This window comes from Caloenas nicobarica, chromosome 8 (assembly GCF_036013445.1).
Source record: "Caloenas nicobarica isolate bCalNic1 chromosome 8, bCalNic1.hap1, whole genome shotgun sequence".
Taxonomy (NCBI): domain Eukaryota; kingdom Metazoa; phylum Chordata; class Aves; order Columbiformes; family Columbidae; genus Caloenas; species Caloenas nicobarica.
The window spans coordinates 20,645,739-20,663,954 of NC_088252.1; the positions used below are offsets into that span (position 1 = coordinate 20,645,739).

The 18,216-nt window shown below is 39.9% G+C and overlaps 1 protein-coding gene across 1 annotated transcript; it reads right to left on the minus strand.

Annotated features, from left to right (window-relative positions):
* Positions 1 to 710: 710 nt before the first annotated feature.
* HRG (histidine rich glycoprotein) lies at positions 711 to 12,423 on the minus strand. The gene is made up of 8 exons (XM_065640351.1): positions 12,226 to 12,423; positions 8,658 to 8,765; positions 7,611 to 7,698; positions 6,921 to 7,087; positions 5,069 to 5,185; positions 3,484 to 3,570; positions 2,637 to 2,841; positions 711 to 2,573 (listed from the first exon to the last, which is right to left on the minus strand). Exons 1-8 carry the CDS (start codon positions 12,421 to 12,423, stop codon positions 1,126 to 1,128), a joined length of 2,418 nt encoding a protein of 805 aa, XP_065496423.1. The 3' UTR covers positions 711 to 1,125.
* Positions 12,424 to 18,216: the final 5,793 nt, after the last annotated feature.

Consider the following 18,216-nt stretch of genomic DNA (forward strand, 5'->3'; position numbering starts at 1 on the left):
AAAACTGAAGGAAGAAGAAGGAGGGGGAAAACATTTGGGGTTATGGCATTTGTCTTTCCAAGTAAGCATTACACATATGGAGCCCGGCTTTCCTGGGAATGGCTGAACACCTGCCTGCCCATGGGAAGCAGGGAATGAATTCCTTGTTTTGCTTTGCTTGTGTGCACAGCTTTTGCTTTACCTATTTAACCGTCTTTATCTCAACCTACCAGTTTTCTCACTTTTACTCTTCTGATTCTCTCCCCCATCCCACTGGGCGGGAAGTGAGTGAGCAGCTGTGTGGTGTTTAGTTGCCGGCTGTGCAACTTCCAGTGAGGAAGGTTCAGTGATAAAGAAAACATTTACATGAAAGGCTTATTACATGCATCTGCTTTTCTGATCCCCTGAGAGCAATTAAGAACTATTTGAAAAGGGCTGTCCCTGACTGCAGTATTTCTGGTATATCACTACCAGCAGCTGTAGCAATGGAAGTACCTGTGCAGGCCACCCTGCAGTGTTATGCTACAAGTCATTAACTAGTCTTGAACCTTTTCTAGATAATGGTGGTAACTCAACCACTGTTAGTCAATTTATGCCAGAGTAAGCCTCATGGACATTTACTGTGCAGTTGAACACCCATAGTGACAAAAAAGATGAAACTTTGACAGCTGTGTCAAGAAGAAAAAAAAGTCTTGCGTTTTAATTTTCTTTGAATATTTCTAAAGCATGAATGTAGAGCCAGGGATAATATTTTATGGAAGGTGGTAAGATTTCCTCTAGGTCAGATTTCCTCAGAGAAGTACATTATAATTATGAGTGATGAGAACATGAAAGATTTTAGAAGGTAGTTTTCACTGCTAGGGAATTTTCATTTTTGTTAGAACTAAAGCAGCATTGTTTGCTGGGGAGACTTGTACCCATTCACATTATCTGAGGGACTCAGAATTTTGAGCCTTTCAGGTACAGAGGAGTCTGAGATAGCTGTGATCAAGAGGCAAGTTGAAATACTTCTTTTAATCATTATTTTCAGTGCTTCTCCTCTCCAGAAATTGTACACTTTTTCCTCTTCTCCATGTGCTGTTTTCATTCATTGTACAACTGTCATTAGCCCTGCAACTCTCAAGCCAAGGACATCTTTCTCTGAGGTTATATAGGAGAATCTTCTGCCATGGAGCTTTGTGGAAATAAGGGCAAAATTTTTGGAAGAGTGAGTCTGGGCTTTCCTGGGCATGACTTTGATTGTGTAGGGTGATCTGGAAAACCCAGAGCTTCTGCCATCTCCTTTAGATTTGAGCCAGGGAAGGGAATATCTTCACCAGCGCTGGCAGAGTGAGGGCTGATTTGGGATGGCATAGGAAAGTTTGCAGTGGGAGGCGTGAGAGAATCTTGCTGATTTAGAACTGGAATGCGATAGACAGCTCCTGTTATTTGGAAGGGAAAGTATTTTCCCGATATCCTTGTCTTGTTGCGGTGATGTCTGTAGTAGTGATGATAGAGATTGGAAAGGTGTCCTGGAGGAGGAGGGTGATGTGGTCCACAATGGGGAGGAGGATGGTAGTGATGTGGTCCGTGAGGAGGACAATGTGATCTACGATGGGGAGGAGGATGGTGGTGATGTGGTCCATGAGGAGGGGGAGGACAGTGTGGTCCATGGTGGGAACCAAGACGGGGGTTATGTGCTTCATCATGGGGAGGAGGAGGAGAAGTGAGATGATGCGATTCCTCTTGGGAAGGAAGAGGATGTGTTCCATCATGGGGAGGAGGAGGAGGAGGATGGTGGTGTGGATCACAATGGGGAGGAGGTGGAGGACAATGGTGTGGTGGGTGAAAGTGTTGTTGTGGTCCATGAGGAGGGGGAGGAGGCCAGTGTGGTCCATGAGGGGGAGGAGGATGGTGGTGATGTGGTCCATGAGGGGGAGGAGGATGGTGGTGATGTGGTCCGTGAGGGGGAGGAGGACAGTGTGGTCCATGATGAGGACCAAGAGGAGGACTATGTTGATCATCATCAAGAGGAGGGGAAGGGAGATGATGCGATTTCTCTTGGGAAGGAGAAGGATGATGTGGTTTGTCATGAGGAGGAGGAACAGAAGGGGGATGTTGTGGTTCCTCTTGGGGAGGAGGATATGTTCCATCACGGGGAGGAGGAGGAGGAGGAGGAGGAGGAGGAGGAGGATGGTGGTGTGGATCACAATGGGGAGGAGGTGGAGGACAATGGTGTGGTGGGTGAAAGTGTTGATGTGGTCCATGAGGAGGGGGAGGAGGCCAGTGTGGTCCATGAGGGGGAGGAGGATGGTGGTGATGTGGTCCATGAGGGGGAGGAGGATGGTGGTGATGTGGTCCGTGAGGGGGAGGAGGACAGTGTGGTCCATGATGAGGACCAAGAGGAGGACTATGTTGATCATCATCAAGAGGAGGGGAAGGGAGATGATGTGATTCCTCTTGGGAAGGAGGAGGATGATGTGGCTCATCATGGGGAGGAGGAGCAAAAGGGGGATGTTGTGGTTCCTCTTGGGGAGGAGGATATGTTCCATCATGGGGAGGAGGAGGAGGATGGTGATGTGGACCACAATGAGGAGGAGGTGGAGGACAGTGGTGTGGAGGGTGAAAGTGGTGATGTGGTCCACTGTGGTGGGGAGGAGGAGGAGCAGGTCCTTCATGGCTGTCTTGATGTTGTTTGTTGAAACCATGGTTATGCTCAGGATCCTCAGGTCTGGATTGAGAAGAGGGTGGACATCCATGCTTGCGATGATGCCTTTGATGATGTCTGTGACCATGTTTGTGACCAAAATGATGATGAGGATGGGGGTGTTTGCATGGCTGTCCCAGAGTTGGGTGTCTGCATCTTTGCCCGTAGTCATGCCGCTGTTTATAAAAACACCAGGAGAGGAACTGTTAAGTGAGATATTAATAGGACAGAAGCAAGTGGTGAGAAAGAGAGGTGGGAGTTAGTAGGTTTGCATTTACAGCTCCAGTGACCTGTAAGGAAAAACTACCTGTGTGTTTGTTCGTTTTTCAAGATAGAAGGAGTAGATGATAAAATGCGAAATTACTGAAATTCATCTGGAAATACTACACCATAACAAAATGAAATTATACAACCAGCTGAGCAAAATTTGTGATGGCTCAAAACAACATAAACCCCACACTAGAGTAATTGTGTATATAAACTGGTATATCAAATATGATAAAGGTCATCGCCCCTCCTCTTGCTTTCTAAAATTCCTGTAAACTTGTTTGCCAGTCTCTGCTCACTTTAACTAAGGAGTATGGTTGGATCGAAAGAAGACACCCTTGGAAGGAGTAGTAGGGACAGCTCAATTCTAATTCATCCTCCGATTGATGTAGCAGTCAAAAGCCAGTCTGGCCTGACATGCTGCATCACACCCAGGCACTAATAAAGGGACATAGACAACTGTTGCAATCATCTGTCCATCTGGACTGAGTGGGGTTGCTGTCACCTGTGTGCGAATACAGCCAGAGACATTTCAGTAAATGAGGACATACCCAGGGACTGTAGAGTTCACAGCTGATATCTGTTCCGTCAGGTTCCTCTGCGTCACTGATGACTCTTGCCTTGCAGAATCCCATGTGCTAAGCAAAAGAAAAGGAAAACAAAACAAAACAACAATGCATATGTTGGCTCTTGTGATGGAGATAATCAAGGCTACTGAAGGTTCAACATTTTAAAGTGAGGCTAGTTTACTTGATATCTCAGTACGTTTATATAACTTAGCTGGATCCTGAGCTTTCTGACCAGTGATACTTGCCAATGATTAATAATTATTAAAATAGATGCTATTTTTGAGTGTTCTTGACTGCGAAGACATCTTCGCCATGTGCATCTAGAGGGCTGCTACTGCCCATCTTACTTATCTTTTGATGTCTGTAAGAAATTGGTCAGCTACTGATGTCTCCAAAACAAGTACCCTGGGGGTGACTCTTTTTATTTCTGTCTTTGCTTGTCAAGCATCTGTTCAGATTGGGCTATTCTGAAATTTTGCTCAACGTCCTCATAAACAGAAATTGTGTAGCTATGCTGTTTCAACCAAAGCTCAAGGTAGAGCTTTCTTCCATATTTATTTTTTGAAAAGTAATTCATTATAATCTTCTAGCATTACTTCCCTTAGCATCCTCTTTGCTGTGACTTTCACCTGCTGTCCAGCCGTTGTGTGTGGAATTGCTCATGTGAAGAGCACAGAACTCACGTAAGGGGTTCTGTATGTGCTCCCTGTAGGGGATGCTTTATTTTGATATATGTTTGGGACATTAGTAGCCTATTATGATCAATTATTACACGTTAATAGCATTTTACACACATACAACAGTGGTGGCAGCATTGAGAACAGAATTCAAAACCTCTAGCTATCTGGTTTGTGCTTCATTCTAGTGAACTTCTGGCTCTGCTACCAGTTCATGCAGAACCTTTTCCAGTCTTCTGGAGCAATAAGAGCCAGAGAAGAAAGTGGATGCACATAAAACAGAAGTTCTATGTGATTTATTTTACCCATATTTTTATTTCATTCCTTCAATTTCCTTTCTGAGTAATAATTTATTCTGAAATTATGATCTTGCCTAGTTTTTTCTTTGGTGTAGACTATTATTGTAATGGGAAGGTGGGGTGAGGAAAGTGCTTTGATAGGAATCTGTAGACAAGCCTGAATTATTCCACTCCCCATTTTCCTGCAGCAGAGAAAAAAGAAAAGTAGCCCTGGGTTCAGTGGGATGACATAATACATGTATTTTGTTTAAGATCTATGAGTCATGTTAGTGTAAAATTTTTTATGACAATAGCCTGCATTATTTACTAGGAAATGTCCACAATTTGAATGTGAAAGCCAGATCCAAACTGAAAAGCTCAGTTCTAGGTCTGTAATATGTCAGACTCTAGTTATATTTAGATTTGAGAGTTCAGATTGGCTCCTTGTAGAATAAAAAGGAGCAGCTGTGAAATTAGGATCTGGACACGGATATGCCAGTTTTTTAATTTTTGAGTTTGGGTGCATGCTTATAAAAAACACTTGGAAATATCGTGGGAAGAACTTTCTGGTGCTGCTCATTCTATCAGTTCTTGTTCTGGAACTTTACTTACCGCGTGCCAGTCATCCAGAAAATCACACTGCAATGTCTGCTCTGCTTGCTGTGCGGATTTGGAACAGTTGGTCTCTTTTATAGAGAATCCTAAAATGTGACCTTCACGTGAGGCAGTCTGAAACCAAGAGGTCAAACAAGAAGTGGTAAGTAGGTGTATTTAAAAAAAAAAAAAAGAGTCCTGTAATTTTAAAAGCAACCATACTTCATGTTGTTGTCAAAATCCTGTCTACCTCCTGCTTTCATTACCTGTGCTGTTCAAATGTTCATACATATACATGTATTCAGTAAGGAAAATAGATTAGATAATTCATACCTTACTTGCCTCACTCATTTATGAATTCCAGCAATAGTTGATTCATTTCTTCATCTAGTATGTGTATGTTATAAAACCTGTTATTTTGCAGCCTGTATTTTTAGAAAATAGCATCCTTAGAGCCTTCTCCCAAAACTGAACTGCTGCTCCTGTGAAAAGAGAGACCTACCGGATGGCACCCACCCCGTTCTGGTGATGGGGGTGCATAGTACTACAGCGCTGATGCGAATTGGGCATGAAATTCTGCCAGTTGCTGTGAGATTGATGCTTACTCTGTTGCCAGTGGCATTATACACAGAGAAGGCATTACTCCGTAAGAATGTGGGAGAAGGCCTTTGTGGTCCTATTAGAATACATAAGGAGATATTTCATTTTAATTTCCAACTGTAGTACCAGTTTATTTCAAGTCTGTATGGAAGGCGTCCATAGCAAGTGTGTGCACGTTTCACTAGTTTAACTAAATTGGTTAAAAGTGGGTGCACATATTTTACATTTTTAATCATAATTCATAGTTTCTAAGTGTTATGCAGTCTGTTGAAATCCAGTGGTACAATCTAAATTGCCACTGTAGCTAAAGACAGAGAAGTGTGAAGACAAAGCAGAAATCCATGAATCCAGGCAATCTGAAAACAGCCGTGGGCTAAATGGGAGTAGGGACATATCCTGCATGGGACTATGGAGTAGAACACTGTCCTGTTTCTGAGCAGTATTAAAAGCTGCAGGGAGGCATGGTTGGCATACTGTAATTTAGGCAGTTTCCAAGATCAACATGGATTGTAGTAGGCGCCATGGGACCTTGTTACAGAGTTGTCCTGAGCTGACGTGTGTTGGCAGAATGATCCTGTGCTGTTTAAGTGAAGGTCTCCAGTATCTACCAACAGGAAATTGTGGTGATGTGAGAGCTATACTTCAAATCACCCAAAGGATAAGTCTGTATGTGAACATCACTCAGAGATGGAGGAGTTATTTACCAGACCTGGTAGTTCTTCAAGAGGTTCAGCACAGATACACAAATTTACCTCTGTCCTTCAGAGCTCTCAGTGCTGTTTTGCTCTGCAGCAGAGACTGAAAAGGATGCTGAACGTGTTCCACTTTGTGTCGTACCCATGTGCTTGATATTTGAAGAGTAAAAAATTATCTGACTTCAGTTGACAGGATATATGACTGTGCAAATAGAATACACATGACTGTACATCTTGAAGAACTCTGATCAGTGGTAAATAAACTCTTGTGTGTTATATTATGATAGCTAAATAGGTGTTCAAAATATGCATGGAAAGAAGGCTCTGACATTTTGTATGCCATCACACTGCCATAGTTTTTAGCAGATGAGAAATCCTTTTGCTTTCACATGCCTAAATGAAAGTTGATAACAAATCTTTGCAGAAGTAGGACCTTCAATTTTAAGCACTTTATGCTGAAAGGTGACAAGCAATAGTTCTGATCCTAGAAGGGTCTAAGTTCTGGCCTCATGGTTTTGGAGCTGCTCACAAAATATTGACATTTATAAGTAATTCTAGGACAAAATGACACTTACCATCTTTAAAATCTTTTCAATTTTGTCCACGTCGAAGTAGTTTGTGTGGTTACCCTCACTGTTGAATTTCTTCAGGGCCTTTGCAGCAATATTTTTATGCTGCTCAGTGACTTCTAAGACTTCAACTTTCACAGGACAATCTTTGCACTCTAATAAATCAGGAGGAACTGTGAAAACACAAAGTTTACTAATATCGCAATGGATAGTAATACTCTTGGGAGAGCATGTGTGCCTTTAATGGGAACTCATAATGAGAAACTGAAATGCAAGCGTTTCCTTGGAAGTGAAATACCTATCTCTCACTCCACAAATATGGGTTTATCCTGTAACATGAAAAAAAGAAAACCTGTGAAAATGAATGTTCTTATGAATCTTTTAGCTCCACTTTAGAATCTTACCACTCTAACCAGGCATTCTTTGCAATTTTACTTTTTTTCTGATATTCATCATCATGTTTTGGTGGACTGAAATGGTGATACCATCTGACATTAATAAAGTGTGTTTATAAAAGCAGAGTAACCTTAATTCTATTACTCATTCTTAACATTCCATTTGAATTATCTAAAAGAAGAATTGCAAGCAGATGAATGAATCTATTACAGTTACCATACACTAGCAGTGCACAGACATGTAATTTGGTACTAAGGCTGGTTTGAGCTATGCCTTGACGTACAACAGTGCTTATTTTACCTGGACTCAATGTACAATTAAATCCATATAGTTGAGGTTTCTTCAGCAGATGGCTTGTATATGTGATAATCTTACATTGCCCAAAGTCCTGAAAGGAAAAAAGAATAAGTGATTATGATGTTATTTTCACTGGATTTAATTGGATGTAGGTGATCATAGAAATTATGCCTCCTTTTAATGTACAGCACTTCTAAGAATAACAGATGTGGTCATTAATGGAATGTTTGTTCTGGTATGGCTCAAAATTTGTGTTCAGGTACAATGGGATCTCCCTCTACAAGAACCTTTATTTTAATTCTCAGTTTATGTGAGTGAGTAGACAGTGGAAAACTAAACCAGCCTTCTCAGTCATTTTAATACTTATTTACAGTAAGATAATACTAGCTAGCAGAAGTTAGGATGTCAGAGATACTCAAGGATACATAAATCTTTATCAACTTAGTAATTCCCCAACTTAATAAAAGGAGTAAATGCCTTCTTTTCCCTCCTCGTGGCCTTCCTGCTGTGTCCTGTGTGGTAGTATCACCTCTCTCCTATTTAAATGAAGTTTTAGGCTGGTAATTCTCATCCCAGACTGCATCATTGGAATGCAACAATAAAGGACAAGTATTGCTACATATCACATCTGTACTGACACTACCAATATTTCACACTGTCATACCACAAATGTTATGACAAACTGACAAAATATAACACTGGTATTTCTGGCTAATATGCTAGGAACATGCTTAAAAAATAATTTGTAGTGCCCTTTAGTCGTCAGTAAATTATTCTTAAAACATCAGTATTGCTACCAGCAGTGGACTATAGCTCCTTTGACACAACTAGTTAAATAATGCTGCACTTATTTAAGGAGTCAACCCTTTTTAAAACCTTTAGCTTATGTTTAACAACTCTAGAATTCAAGAGATTTTATGTTATAGTTAGCCATATTGAAGCCTATTCTTCACATAGAGATTTTGTGACACAGGAATTTCTGGGCAGTTCAGATGAAGATCAGGTTAATGCATTATTGACATAAGATTCTGCCTGAGTGCTGTTACTTGCCGTGGAATAGATTTCGCCGTGTTCACAAGACTCCCAATGTCTTCTGGATAACACAGGGCATTCCGTTTCCAGCACATCCAAAGTTAAGTAGAGGACTGAGGAATTTCCCTGGGAGAAAAGTGCAGGTAAAAAGAGTTCGTATACAAGAAGTCTGGTCTGAAAGAAACTTTTTTTGGAAGTAGGTATGTTTAATCTTTAATGTAGGTTCCCCAGTTCACTATTAAGGTTTTTTTGAGCTGACAAGCATAGAAAAGGTTTAGGCTGGAATGGACCTTTGGAGGTCATCTTCTCCAGCCACTTGCTCAAGGCAAAGCCAACTTCAAAGTGAGATCCAGCTGAGTTCTGGCTATCACAAAGATAGAAGTTCCACAGCCTCTCTGGGCTGTTCTGGTACTTAACCACTTACTTCATGTTTGCTTTTTTTTTTTTTTTTCTTTCCTCTGGCCTTATATCTAGTCTGAATTTCCCTTCCTGCAACTTACAGCTGTTGCCTCTTATCCATTTATTGGAAATCTATGAGAAGAATCTGTTGCTAACCCGGCATCCTTCAAGTGGGGAAAATGCCAATGTTAAAAAGTTGCCATTCCCTCTTTCTGATTTTCATGTAGAAGATATTGGTCTGTTAGGAAATCAGTTGTCTAGCTACATTTAAACATTATATACGTTATATACATATATAAAATTATATAGCTACATCCATTTCAAATGACTCTATTGACCAGACTCTTTCAGAACTTTGCTTCCTGCTCAGTTTATTCAGAGTTTGATGCAACCAAGCTGCAATAATCCCTACAAAATCAGGAGCCTTAGCTCTGAAATTCTTCTAGTATGTTCTATCTCCTGAGTAAGTAGGATGGAGAATCAAAATTTGAATTTGGCTACCACTGTAATGGGATGTGGTGTTAAGAATTATCTGTGGCCCATAAAAACAGGTTTGTATTTTTTTGCAGGAAAATGAATCTCAATTCGCATTTGAAGTGGATTATTTAAACTTCCTGCAACCCCTGTATGAACATGCAGAATGAAAACAGATGTATTTTATTTTGTCATTTATATAAAATTATGCAAACCCCTTCACTGTGAACAAGTGTCCTCAGGCTTTAAGGAATTTTATCCATTCATGTTCCTTTTTCAGAGTGTTTTTGTACAGACAAGACCTTGAAAAAGAATTATGGCAGTCTAATGTAATATTTTTATTAGTGAGTGTCCAACACTGTCATGTTAAACATTAGTTTTGTACTGGGTGTGTCTCTTAACATTATCTCAATTTTTAAAATAGGGCCCATGTGATTTGCACAAGGGCACCTGTTGTTGAATAGTAGAACCAGGAAAATAATCTAGTTGCCCTGGACAGCCATCCTGCCCACTACCCACATGATTATTCTCTGCTTAGGGGGAGTTACTCTTTCTGTTTTGTTTTATATATCTCAATAATTTCAAGCTGCTAGACAAAGTGTTAGTAAAATGCAGACAGAGAAGAGAACAGAGATGGTGAGAAAGACTTTTTTTCTAATTTGTATTCATGAAATTGCACTGAATGGAAAGGTAAGATAGGTAAGATGTCTTTTGTAAAATGTACTATTCACTAGCAGCCCTCTAAAACTGGAATTAATAGATACGTTCACTTTGTCATCCAAACTTGTGGAATGCTAAAGAAGCCAGTTCATCCCTTGCAAATATTTATTTTCTTCAGCCAGATGCATTTGGAGTCAATAAAACCTAAAGCAGAGCTTGGGTGAAATTAAAGATCTGCATCCAAATATGTAGTAGAAAATTCCTCTGTTTGTCTGCTGGATAGCTCTTGGAAAACAAACAAAACCAAAAAATAACGTGGTGCTTTCTTGATTGTTTTAAAAGAATCTTGGGCACCAGAGTTCTGCATGGCACAAGCCCAGAGCTGTTCTAGTGTGAATACTTGAGTATCTTACACTTCTAGAACATCCATCAAAACCCAGTAGCGATCTGGCTGCTCTGCTCAAGTTTCTAAGGGAGTTGATGTAATAGACTTGATTTTTTTTTAAAAAATAGTATTTTTTTAATGTCATCTTGGCAGTGGAGCCAGCATAACTTCTTGAACAACAGTGTACAAGGTCAGTGTGCGGGAGACCACACCTGGTGGCTTTGGGTCTGAGAAGGTACAGAGAATTCTTTAGCAGGAAGATAGACAGAAGATTCTTTTCTGTTCTTGTAGACTCTGTGTGGTGGCTGAAGCTGTGGCCCTGACTGCAAAAACAGCAAAATTAATTAAGGGTACAAAGCAAACCATCAGCATGGTAGTCTAGAGGTTGTTGTGTTCATCTGGAAGAGTGAACCCTCAGTTCTGGTCCATATTCCAAGTTGTGGTTCTGTAGTTGATATAGTCACTAATTGCTTAAAAAGTAGAAACACTGAGATTTTTCTTTTTAGAAATAACTATTTTTTTTCTTATACACCCAATGAATTTTGCGTGTCTTAGTGCCCAGCGGCTGCACTTCACAGGGGTGGCACACACATACTGCATGGCAGCAGTGTTCTTCAGGCAGGGGAGACTTGAGGGTTTAAATCTCTTAATGCTGAAGAAGAGTGATTGATTCCTAGGTGAGCTCGTTAACTACCTGGCTATTGTGTAAAACCGAATAGTATTACTTGCCACGGCCTTGTGTATGAAAACCAAAATCATCCATCAGCTTTTTTGAAGGTATACCTGAAGACCTGTAGGAATCAGGGCTTCGAGTCACTTTGTGAGCTTTTTCTTATCCTAACAGGCAGTCTTAAGCAGTTCCATCAAAAACTAGTCTGTTTTTTTCCATTGCTGTACTGAGATGTATAATACACTTCTTAGACCATGCATGTTTGCCTGGATTCTAGTTTCACAGCCAAGCAGCTAAAAGGTAGCCAGGTGTATTAGTACATCTGCATGTCCTTGGTCTCTTTTATCTCCTAGCTAAAGAAATCTGGTATTCTATTGCTTTTTCTGCTATTGATTTGCTTTTGCATTTAGGCAATCATTGAGAAAGGCTTATTTATCCTCTCTAGGAAACAGAAATAAGAAGGAAATAGGAAATAACTGATACAGATTCTCTATCCAGCCCTTCCCCTCTTCTGCAAAGCAGCATTTTCATCTCCTTTGGCTTCATCTGCCTTTTTCCCTTCCTTCCAGTTATCCAGCTATCTCCAAAATAAAGAGAATAACAATATATACTGATCTTGCAGGATACATTGACCTAATTAATATTGGACATTCGCAATTCAAAGAAACCCTCCAAATATAAATTTTCGACGTAACATCTGAGACCTGACAACAGATGGGACAGATTCATTTCTGCTGTTGTATACAGGTGTTCAGAGCATCCCTTACGCTGACATCCGGTTGGCCAGGGGAACAGAGGGCATTCAGCGTTGATCGAAATCAAGCTTACGTACAATAAATCATGCACAAATGAACACTGTGATAGTGTAAATCAGAGCTGATTCACGGAATTACATCAACATTGCTCTGTTAAATGCAATAAACATAAACTTTTAATGATCTGGCTCATTATTTTAAGATCACAGTCTTGTGTAAATCAGCCTTTAAGTTGATACTTACGATATGTAGTTTGTGGGCATCAGCAACACGGAATAAACCAAAAACATAGCCATCTCTGCGATGTCTGTTGACCAAATCCAAGGCCACTCCTGCATCTGTTTCAATGGTATTGCAGTCTGCAGGTGTAATGCTTGTTTTGTTTTGGGCATTAGAGCACTGCAGCAGTGTTAGAAACAAAGCTGAAGCTAGAAGCAGCATTTTGTTTGCAGTGTTAGGTCACTTCTGCTCATGCTCTGGTAAAGCCAGTAGTCTGCTTTTAAATCAGAGTAGCCCACCCAAGTTATAAATGAATGCTGAAAGGGCATGGTTTTATACAAATTCGAGTGTCATGTCACAGGGCCGTTGCCTTGACCCCAGATTAACTTTTGCAAACAACAAGTAAATGATTATATAGTGATTGAGCAGATTTTGAGAAAAGTAGGCCTTATAATACCCTCTGGACTACCCATCAAAGGGATTGTTTTGTGACACTTTAGGCAGGCATTGTGCAATAGTGGTTTACTATGAAAAATACTTTGCTTCTAACAGTGCTGCTGAGCCTGGCATTAAGAAGGTCCAGTTTATGTATGCAGGTATTATGCAATCTTGGTTTTCTGTTTCCTGTAAAAACAGCTGAACTGAAAATACAATGAAATATTTGTGGCCAAATGATGTCTATATCCATATCCCTATTTTTGCAGATCTTTTCCTAGCAGAGAACTATCAAGAGGGAAACAAGGAGGTCACTCAGATTTGGCAAAGGGATGTAGCTCAAGGTGCACTCGCCAGCTGGTGGTTTGTAGCTTCTGTGTGAGTATCTGCTACTCTTCCAGCTCCAGAAAATTTAGAGCAGATTTCTACCAGCTTTCCATCATTTCAGACTGGTACACAGAATGGCACTGGCTGGCTTCATACCGATGTGATCTAGGTGTGCCACAAAGTGACATAAAGCTGCCTTTACATTCTCCATCTGAGCAGTTTTGTGTGCTCTTTGGCTGTAGTAGCCTTCATAGACTTCTTTAGAGAATTGGCAGTAATTTTTTGTATTTATTAAAATAATTCAATACCTAGTAAGATTCATACCTTTCACAGGATACGCCAATATCCTCCACTAAGCAGAAGGCAGATGATGTTTTCTCATTTTATTCAAAATCTTATTCAGGATAGTTTAAGACATTCTGAAAAGGCAATAATCACTTGTCAGGGGGTGGCCGAAGTTTGAATACAAAATTCAAACTCTGAATAAGAAAATATTATACAAAAATTCAATGTGAGTCCAAAATGACAAGGTCAGATTCAGATGAGAAATCTTCCAAATCCTGGTTGGTGTGAGGGATTGGATCAGCTTCTCATAGAAAAAGGTGCTAACTGTATAATTGACTTGGGCTTATGTGTGTGACTTCAAAGTTTTTCTCTGAGTTATTTTTGTAAGAAACACGAGGAAATATAATGGATAATCATCCTTAACCCTTACTTCATTTCATTAATCCCTATTTTTAAAAATCCAACTTTTAGCACATCTGGTGTCTTAGGAAATCACATTTTAAAATGCCTAGAGCTGAAGCAGTAGCTTTCTTTTATAGTTAGCTCAGGACACACTTAACAGTTCTCTAGTGGTAGGTAAGCTAAATGGAGAATCTTACAATATGAGAACCGGGGCCGCTCAAAACTAGTGTGAATTGGTTTAAAATGGATAAAAGCAGTCCTTGTGCAATGAGTAGTGAACTGCTAGAGCTTGTTGTTGCAGAAAGATGTGGAGACAGACGGGATCGGTACAGTCAGAAATTGCTTAGAAAAGTTCATGGAGAGCAGGTACTTAAGTGGACACTGGAAGGACTAAGCAGGCAAATGCCCTTTTAAATCCCTAGTACCGTGGTTCTGGGTACTGGAGAAGTACAAGAGGAATGGTTTGCAGAAAGGGGGCAGATCCTGTCTCCTAAGCACAAATGTCTTTTGCCACTGGGAAAGACTAATACTGGGCTGGATGAACCACCGTTCTGATGCAGTGGGGCATTTCTTTTGTTTATGTATTTATAATGTTTCATTATAATAATTCAGAATTTCTTCTGGAAGGCTGAAAAAAAGTGGTGAAATAAATGTTGTGTAAATAATCAAAGACATTTGAAATACATCTCATCAGTTAAAAATAATATTCACATCATTACTGTGTTCCAAATCGCACCCCCGTTCATTACTTACAATACTGTTTAATTTTTCAAACGGGCAGTCATATTGAAGAAAGGCATCAGATTAGGTAATTTATAACATAATTCCCTTAGTCATCTATTGTTTGCAGATTGTTTGTTCATTTTTTTTCTCCTTTTGTTCTGTGCTGCTCATTGTGACACTGATCATTTTTTTGACAGTGGCTTAGGTACTTTTTATGTATGAAATAGCAACACGATGAATAAACAGTAGAAAATGTACAATTCCTGCAAAATTGACTGCAGATTTTAAAGTAAGCTTCTTTTCTCACCGTAGAGAGTTTCGCCCTTGATTTCTTTCAAAATTATTAAAGTACAGCATGGACAAGCACTCCAGGCACAGTCAGAGCAGTTAATTAAATATTGGTTGTACTTGAGTCAGTATAATGTACTTTTATAATTTCTCATCCAGTTTGATATATTTTTTTATACTTATATTGGTTTTATATTTATTGCTTGTAAGTTTTGTGTGTTGTTTTAATGAAGCTGTTTCTATAAAGAGATTGCTGACAGGAATAGGAGTATTTATCCAAACATGGCATTTCTCTTGACTAGCTTGTCAAAAGCTTTTTTATCTCTAGGACTTTTACCAAGGCTTGACTTGTAACAGTAAGAGGTGATTCACATTTAAACTTTAAGAAGTTGATATTAAACATCCATCCTAAACCTGCCTCCAGAGATCTGGGAGAACACACCAAAAAAGTGGCTTATCTTCCCCACTTGAAAAACTAGGTATCAAATGCTTAATAAATAGAACTCTATTCTAGCGGTGGGGGGGAAGAAATAGAGAGCTGACAAATAAAGGAGATAATATTCCATAACCATTATTCCTTTCCTAAAGCACAGCGATACCTATTTACAGGTATCTGATGTCTCGGGAGGACAACCGCTAGAGTTGACTGTTCTCTGCCCTCTGCAGTAGCGCTTGGCAGCAAAACCTCATCCCTCCTGCAGCCCCTGCTGCTCTGCGGCCACTCTCGTTTCTGCTCCTAAGCAAGACTAGAACTAACAAAGATAGATATGGCTCTAGTTAATGCCTCCAAGTATGATGGAAAAATATGTGAATACATCATGTCTTCATTGACGTCTGATTTTTATCTGGTGGGTGTGAACAGAATGCCCTCTGATGCAAATGTGATGTTACACAAATTTGCTTTGGTTTTGGTCTTCAAAGCAGCAGCTGCAGCTAAAGCTCCCCTGCAAATTGCTTTCTATAAAAAAACACCCTGATAGTAAGTTGATGACTTTAATGATATATTGCAAGACTGACCTGTTTGCTGAGGGGCTTGGGAGGCTGGGGAAAAAGGTGGGGTTAAGAATTTGATGTCAAGAATGGGGTCAGAGGAAGTTCCAAGGGATTTGACATTTTCAGGGCTTGTGGCATTATACTGTTCTGAAAATGTAAGCTTTAACTCATGCTTATAAGTTGTAACAGGTCAACATAATGGAAGTATTGGCAACTGTTTTGATTGTATAGTATTTATGATTCTATCTAGTGGAAGGACTTTAAAAATCTACCTTTGAAATAAAAAGAATATATGTATATGTATATACATTCGCTTAACATGTATAGTCTGAGAGATGGAGAAGAAAATGTTTAGCCATAAAGTGTGTACAATGGGCAGGTTCTGAAGTCGGACAAATAGAATTTATAATTAACTTATTTCATAAAAGCCTTGATTTTTAAACCCATCTTGAGAACTATGATGTCTGGCCCTTGCTTTTAAAAATCTTTTTGATTGGCCAAGCATGAGTGTAGGAGAAAGGTATCTGAAAAATCTAAACAAATGCATATCCAGTGTATGCATAGATAGGCCAGCATATCTTATTCTGTGCCCTTTGTATGTTACTGCTCCTTTTTTATATTCATGATGTCTCACCTATATTCAGATCTGGCAAAAACATCAACAGTCCTGGAGGCCACTGACCATTTGTTATCTGTGCCTGAATAAAAAACATTGCCCATGTGAAACTGGGATGTTTGCTCAAATAAACATCAGACCACATTTTAGCTGGACATGGCCCAGATAACAAGTTAATAATGGATGATACACATCATAAGATCAAAAAGTGTTGAAAAACTGTGGAACAAAATTGAAAAGCAAATTGGGAATTGTCTGCCAAAATGCATTCTCTTCTCATCTCCAGCCGGGGGCTGCTGGGTGGTACTGGCCTGTTTGCTGCTGGGTGAGGAGAAGCAGCTCCTCACAGTTCAGGGTCCCGGGAGGAGAGGAGAACATTTGGGGTGAGACTGGCGGTACAGAGGTGCGTTAGTGCCAGCTGTCCTGCTCAGTGTGGCCAGAAGGTGGTTCAGCACTACCTGGGCAGGAGTTTTAGAGGATTTGCTGCAGTCCTGTCCAATCGCGCTGTCACATAGAGTAAATGTGCGGAGACCAGATGCATCCTGTGCCCTTCTCTGTCCATGTGAGCATGTTGGAGGGAGAAAGCTGCAGTGCTGGCTCACTCACAGGTTGGCAGAAATCTGCTGAATCAGCAGCGGGGTTTGCAGTAGTGATGACTAAACTGTCAATCATTTTGATGCCATCTGGGAGTGCTGCTGTATTCAGGTATGTCCTGAGGACAAAGAAAACACAGAAACTATTCATCTTCATTCTCCTACTTGTACTTCAAGAAGTTAGTCTTAGACTTTAGCGTCAGCACTCAATGATGGTAAACCTTGGTAGTGGCCCAGGTGACACTGAAAGCTGGAAACAGGACTCTGTGCTGGAGCAGCCACAGCCAATAAAGCAAATGCCCATGAATCTGCACTGCCCACTGATGCTTGCTGATCTGCACTGTACATACAGCCACCACTTAGATAAACAGCTCTTCTGGTGTTTATTTTCAAATCAGAAAAGTCTTTGAACCCAAATCTTGGATCCAAGCTAGAGAAAGTGTTGATTCAAATGTCATTTCTGAGCCTTGTTTGCGGAACAGGCTAAAAATATATCCAAATCGAATGTTCAAACCTGTGGATCCAGACTTTCAGATGTTCTTTTTAACTCCCCTGTTTATGTTCACACCAACTCAACTCCATTTGTCTTCACTTGCTGCTGTTGCTGTTCAATTCACTGTTGTAAGCAGCTGTAGTCAAGAAAGAGAAGCCAGTGAAATGGGGAATTCTTGGCTGTGGCTGCGGTTAATGAAGCTGATTTCTTCCCTGATACTCCTTCTGGGGAAGGATCCGGTTACATATGTTGATACATGGTGAAAATTCCCGAGGGAACAACAAGGTGCTGTAATTTGATGACTTGATAAAAAGGGAAATGCTGACACAGCCTGGAGCTGATACTGCGATAAGAATTGAATAGGATTTTAATTTTATGATTGTTGGAGAACTATCTGATTCTGGATTGTTTTCTTCTCTGAAATGAATGAAACCAAAATATGTTGAAATTTCTCATCATGTGGAATAGAAATGAATTATTTTTGGCTCAGCTGATGTGTTTCACACACTGCTTTTTGGTTTATTTTAGTATTTGAAGCTGTTAAATCGCTCCTCTATGTAAAATTTACGTTTTTAAGAGACTTGCAAACTGAAAAAAACAAACACATTTGTTGTGAATGTAACTCCATACAATATTTCAATATTATTTTGTCTCCACTCAAAATAAAATAATTTTATTTATATTTTAGCTATAATAATAAAATAATACTTTTTAATCAAATTGCATAATGCCACAATACTTTAACAAAACCATACATGTTAGTTGAAAGACTCTTTGAATGGAGAAATTTCCCAGCATCTTAAGGGATGATTCAGCAGCATAAAATCTTCAGAAAAAAATATTTTATTTATTTTATTTTG

Coding starts and splice junctions, on each gene's coding strand:
- HRG (XM_065640351.1), bottom strand. CDS start 12,423: ATGCTGCTTCTAGCTTCAGCTTTGTTTCTAACACTGCTGCAGTGCTCT. Junction 7,088..7,610: donor TAATTGTACATTGAGTCCAG/GTAAAATAAGCA, acceptor GTGTTTTCACAG/TTCCTCCTGATTTATTAGAG. Junction 2,842..3,483: donor GTGAACTCTACAGTCCCTGG/GTATGTCCTCAT, acceptor TTTTATAAACAG/CGGCATGACTACGGGCAAAG.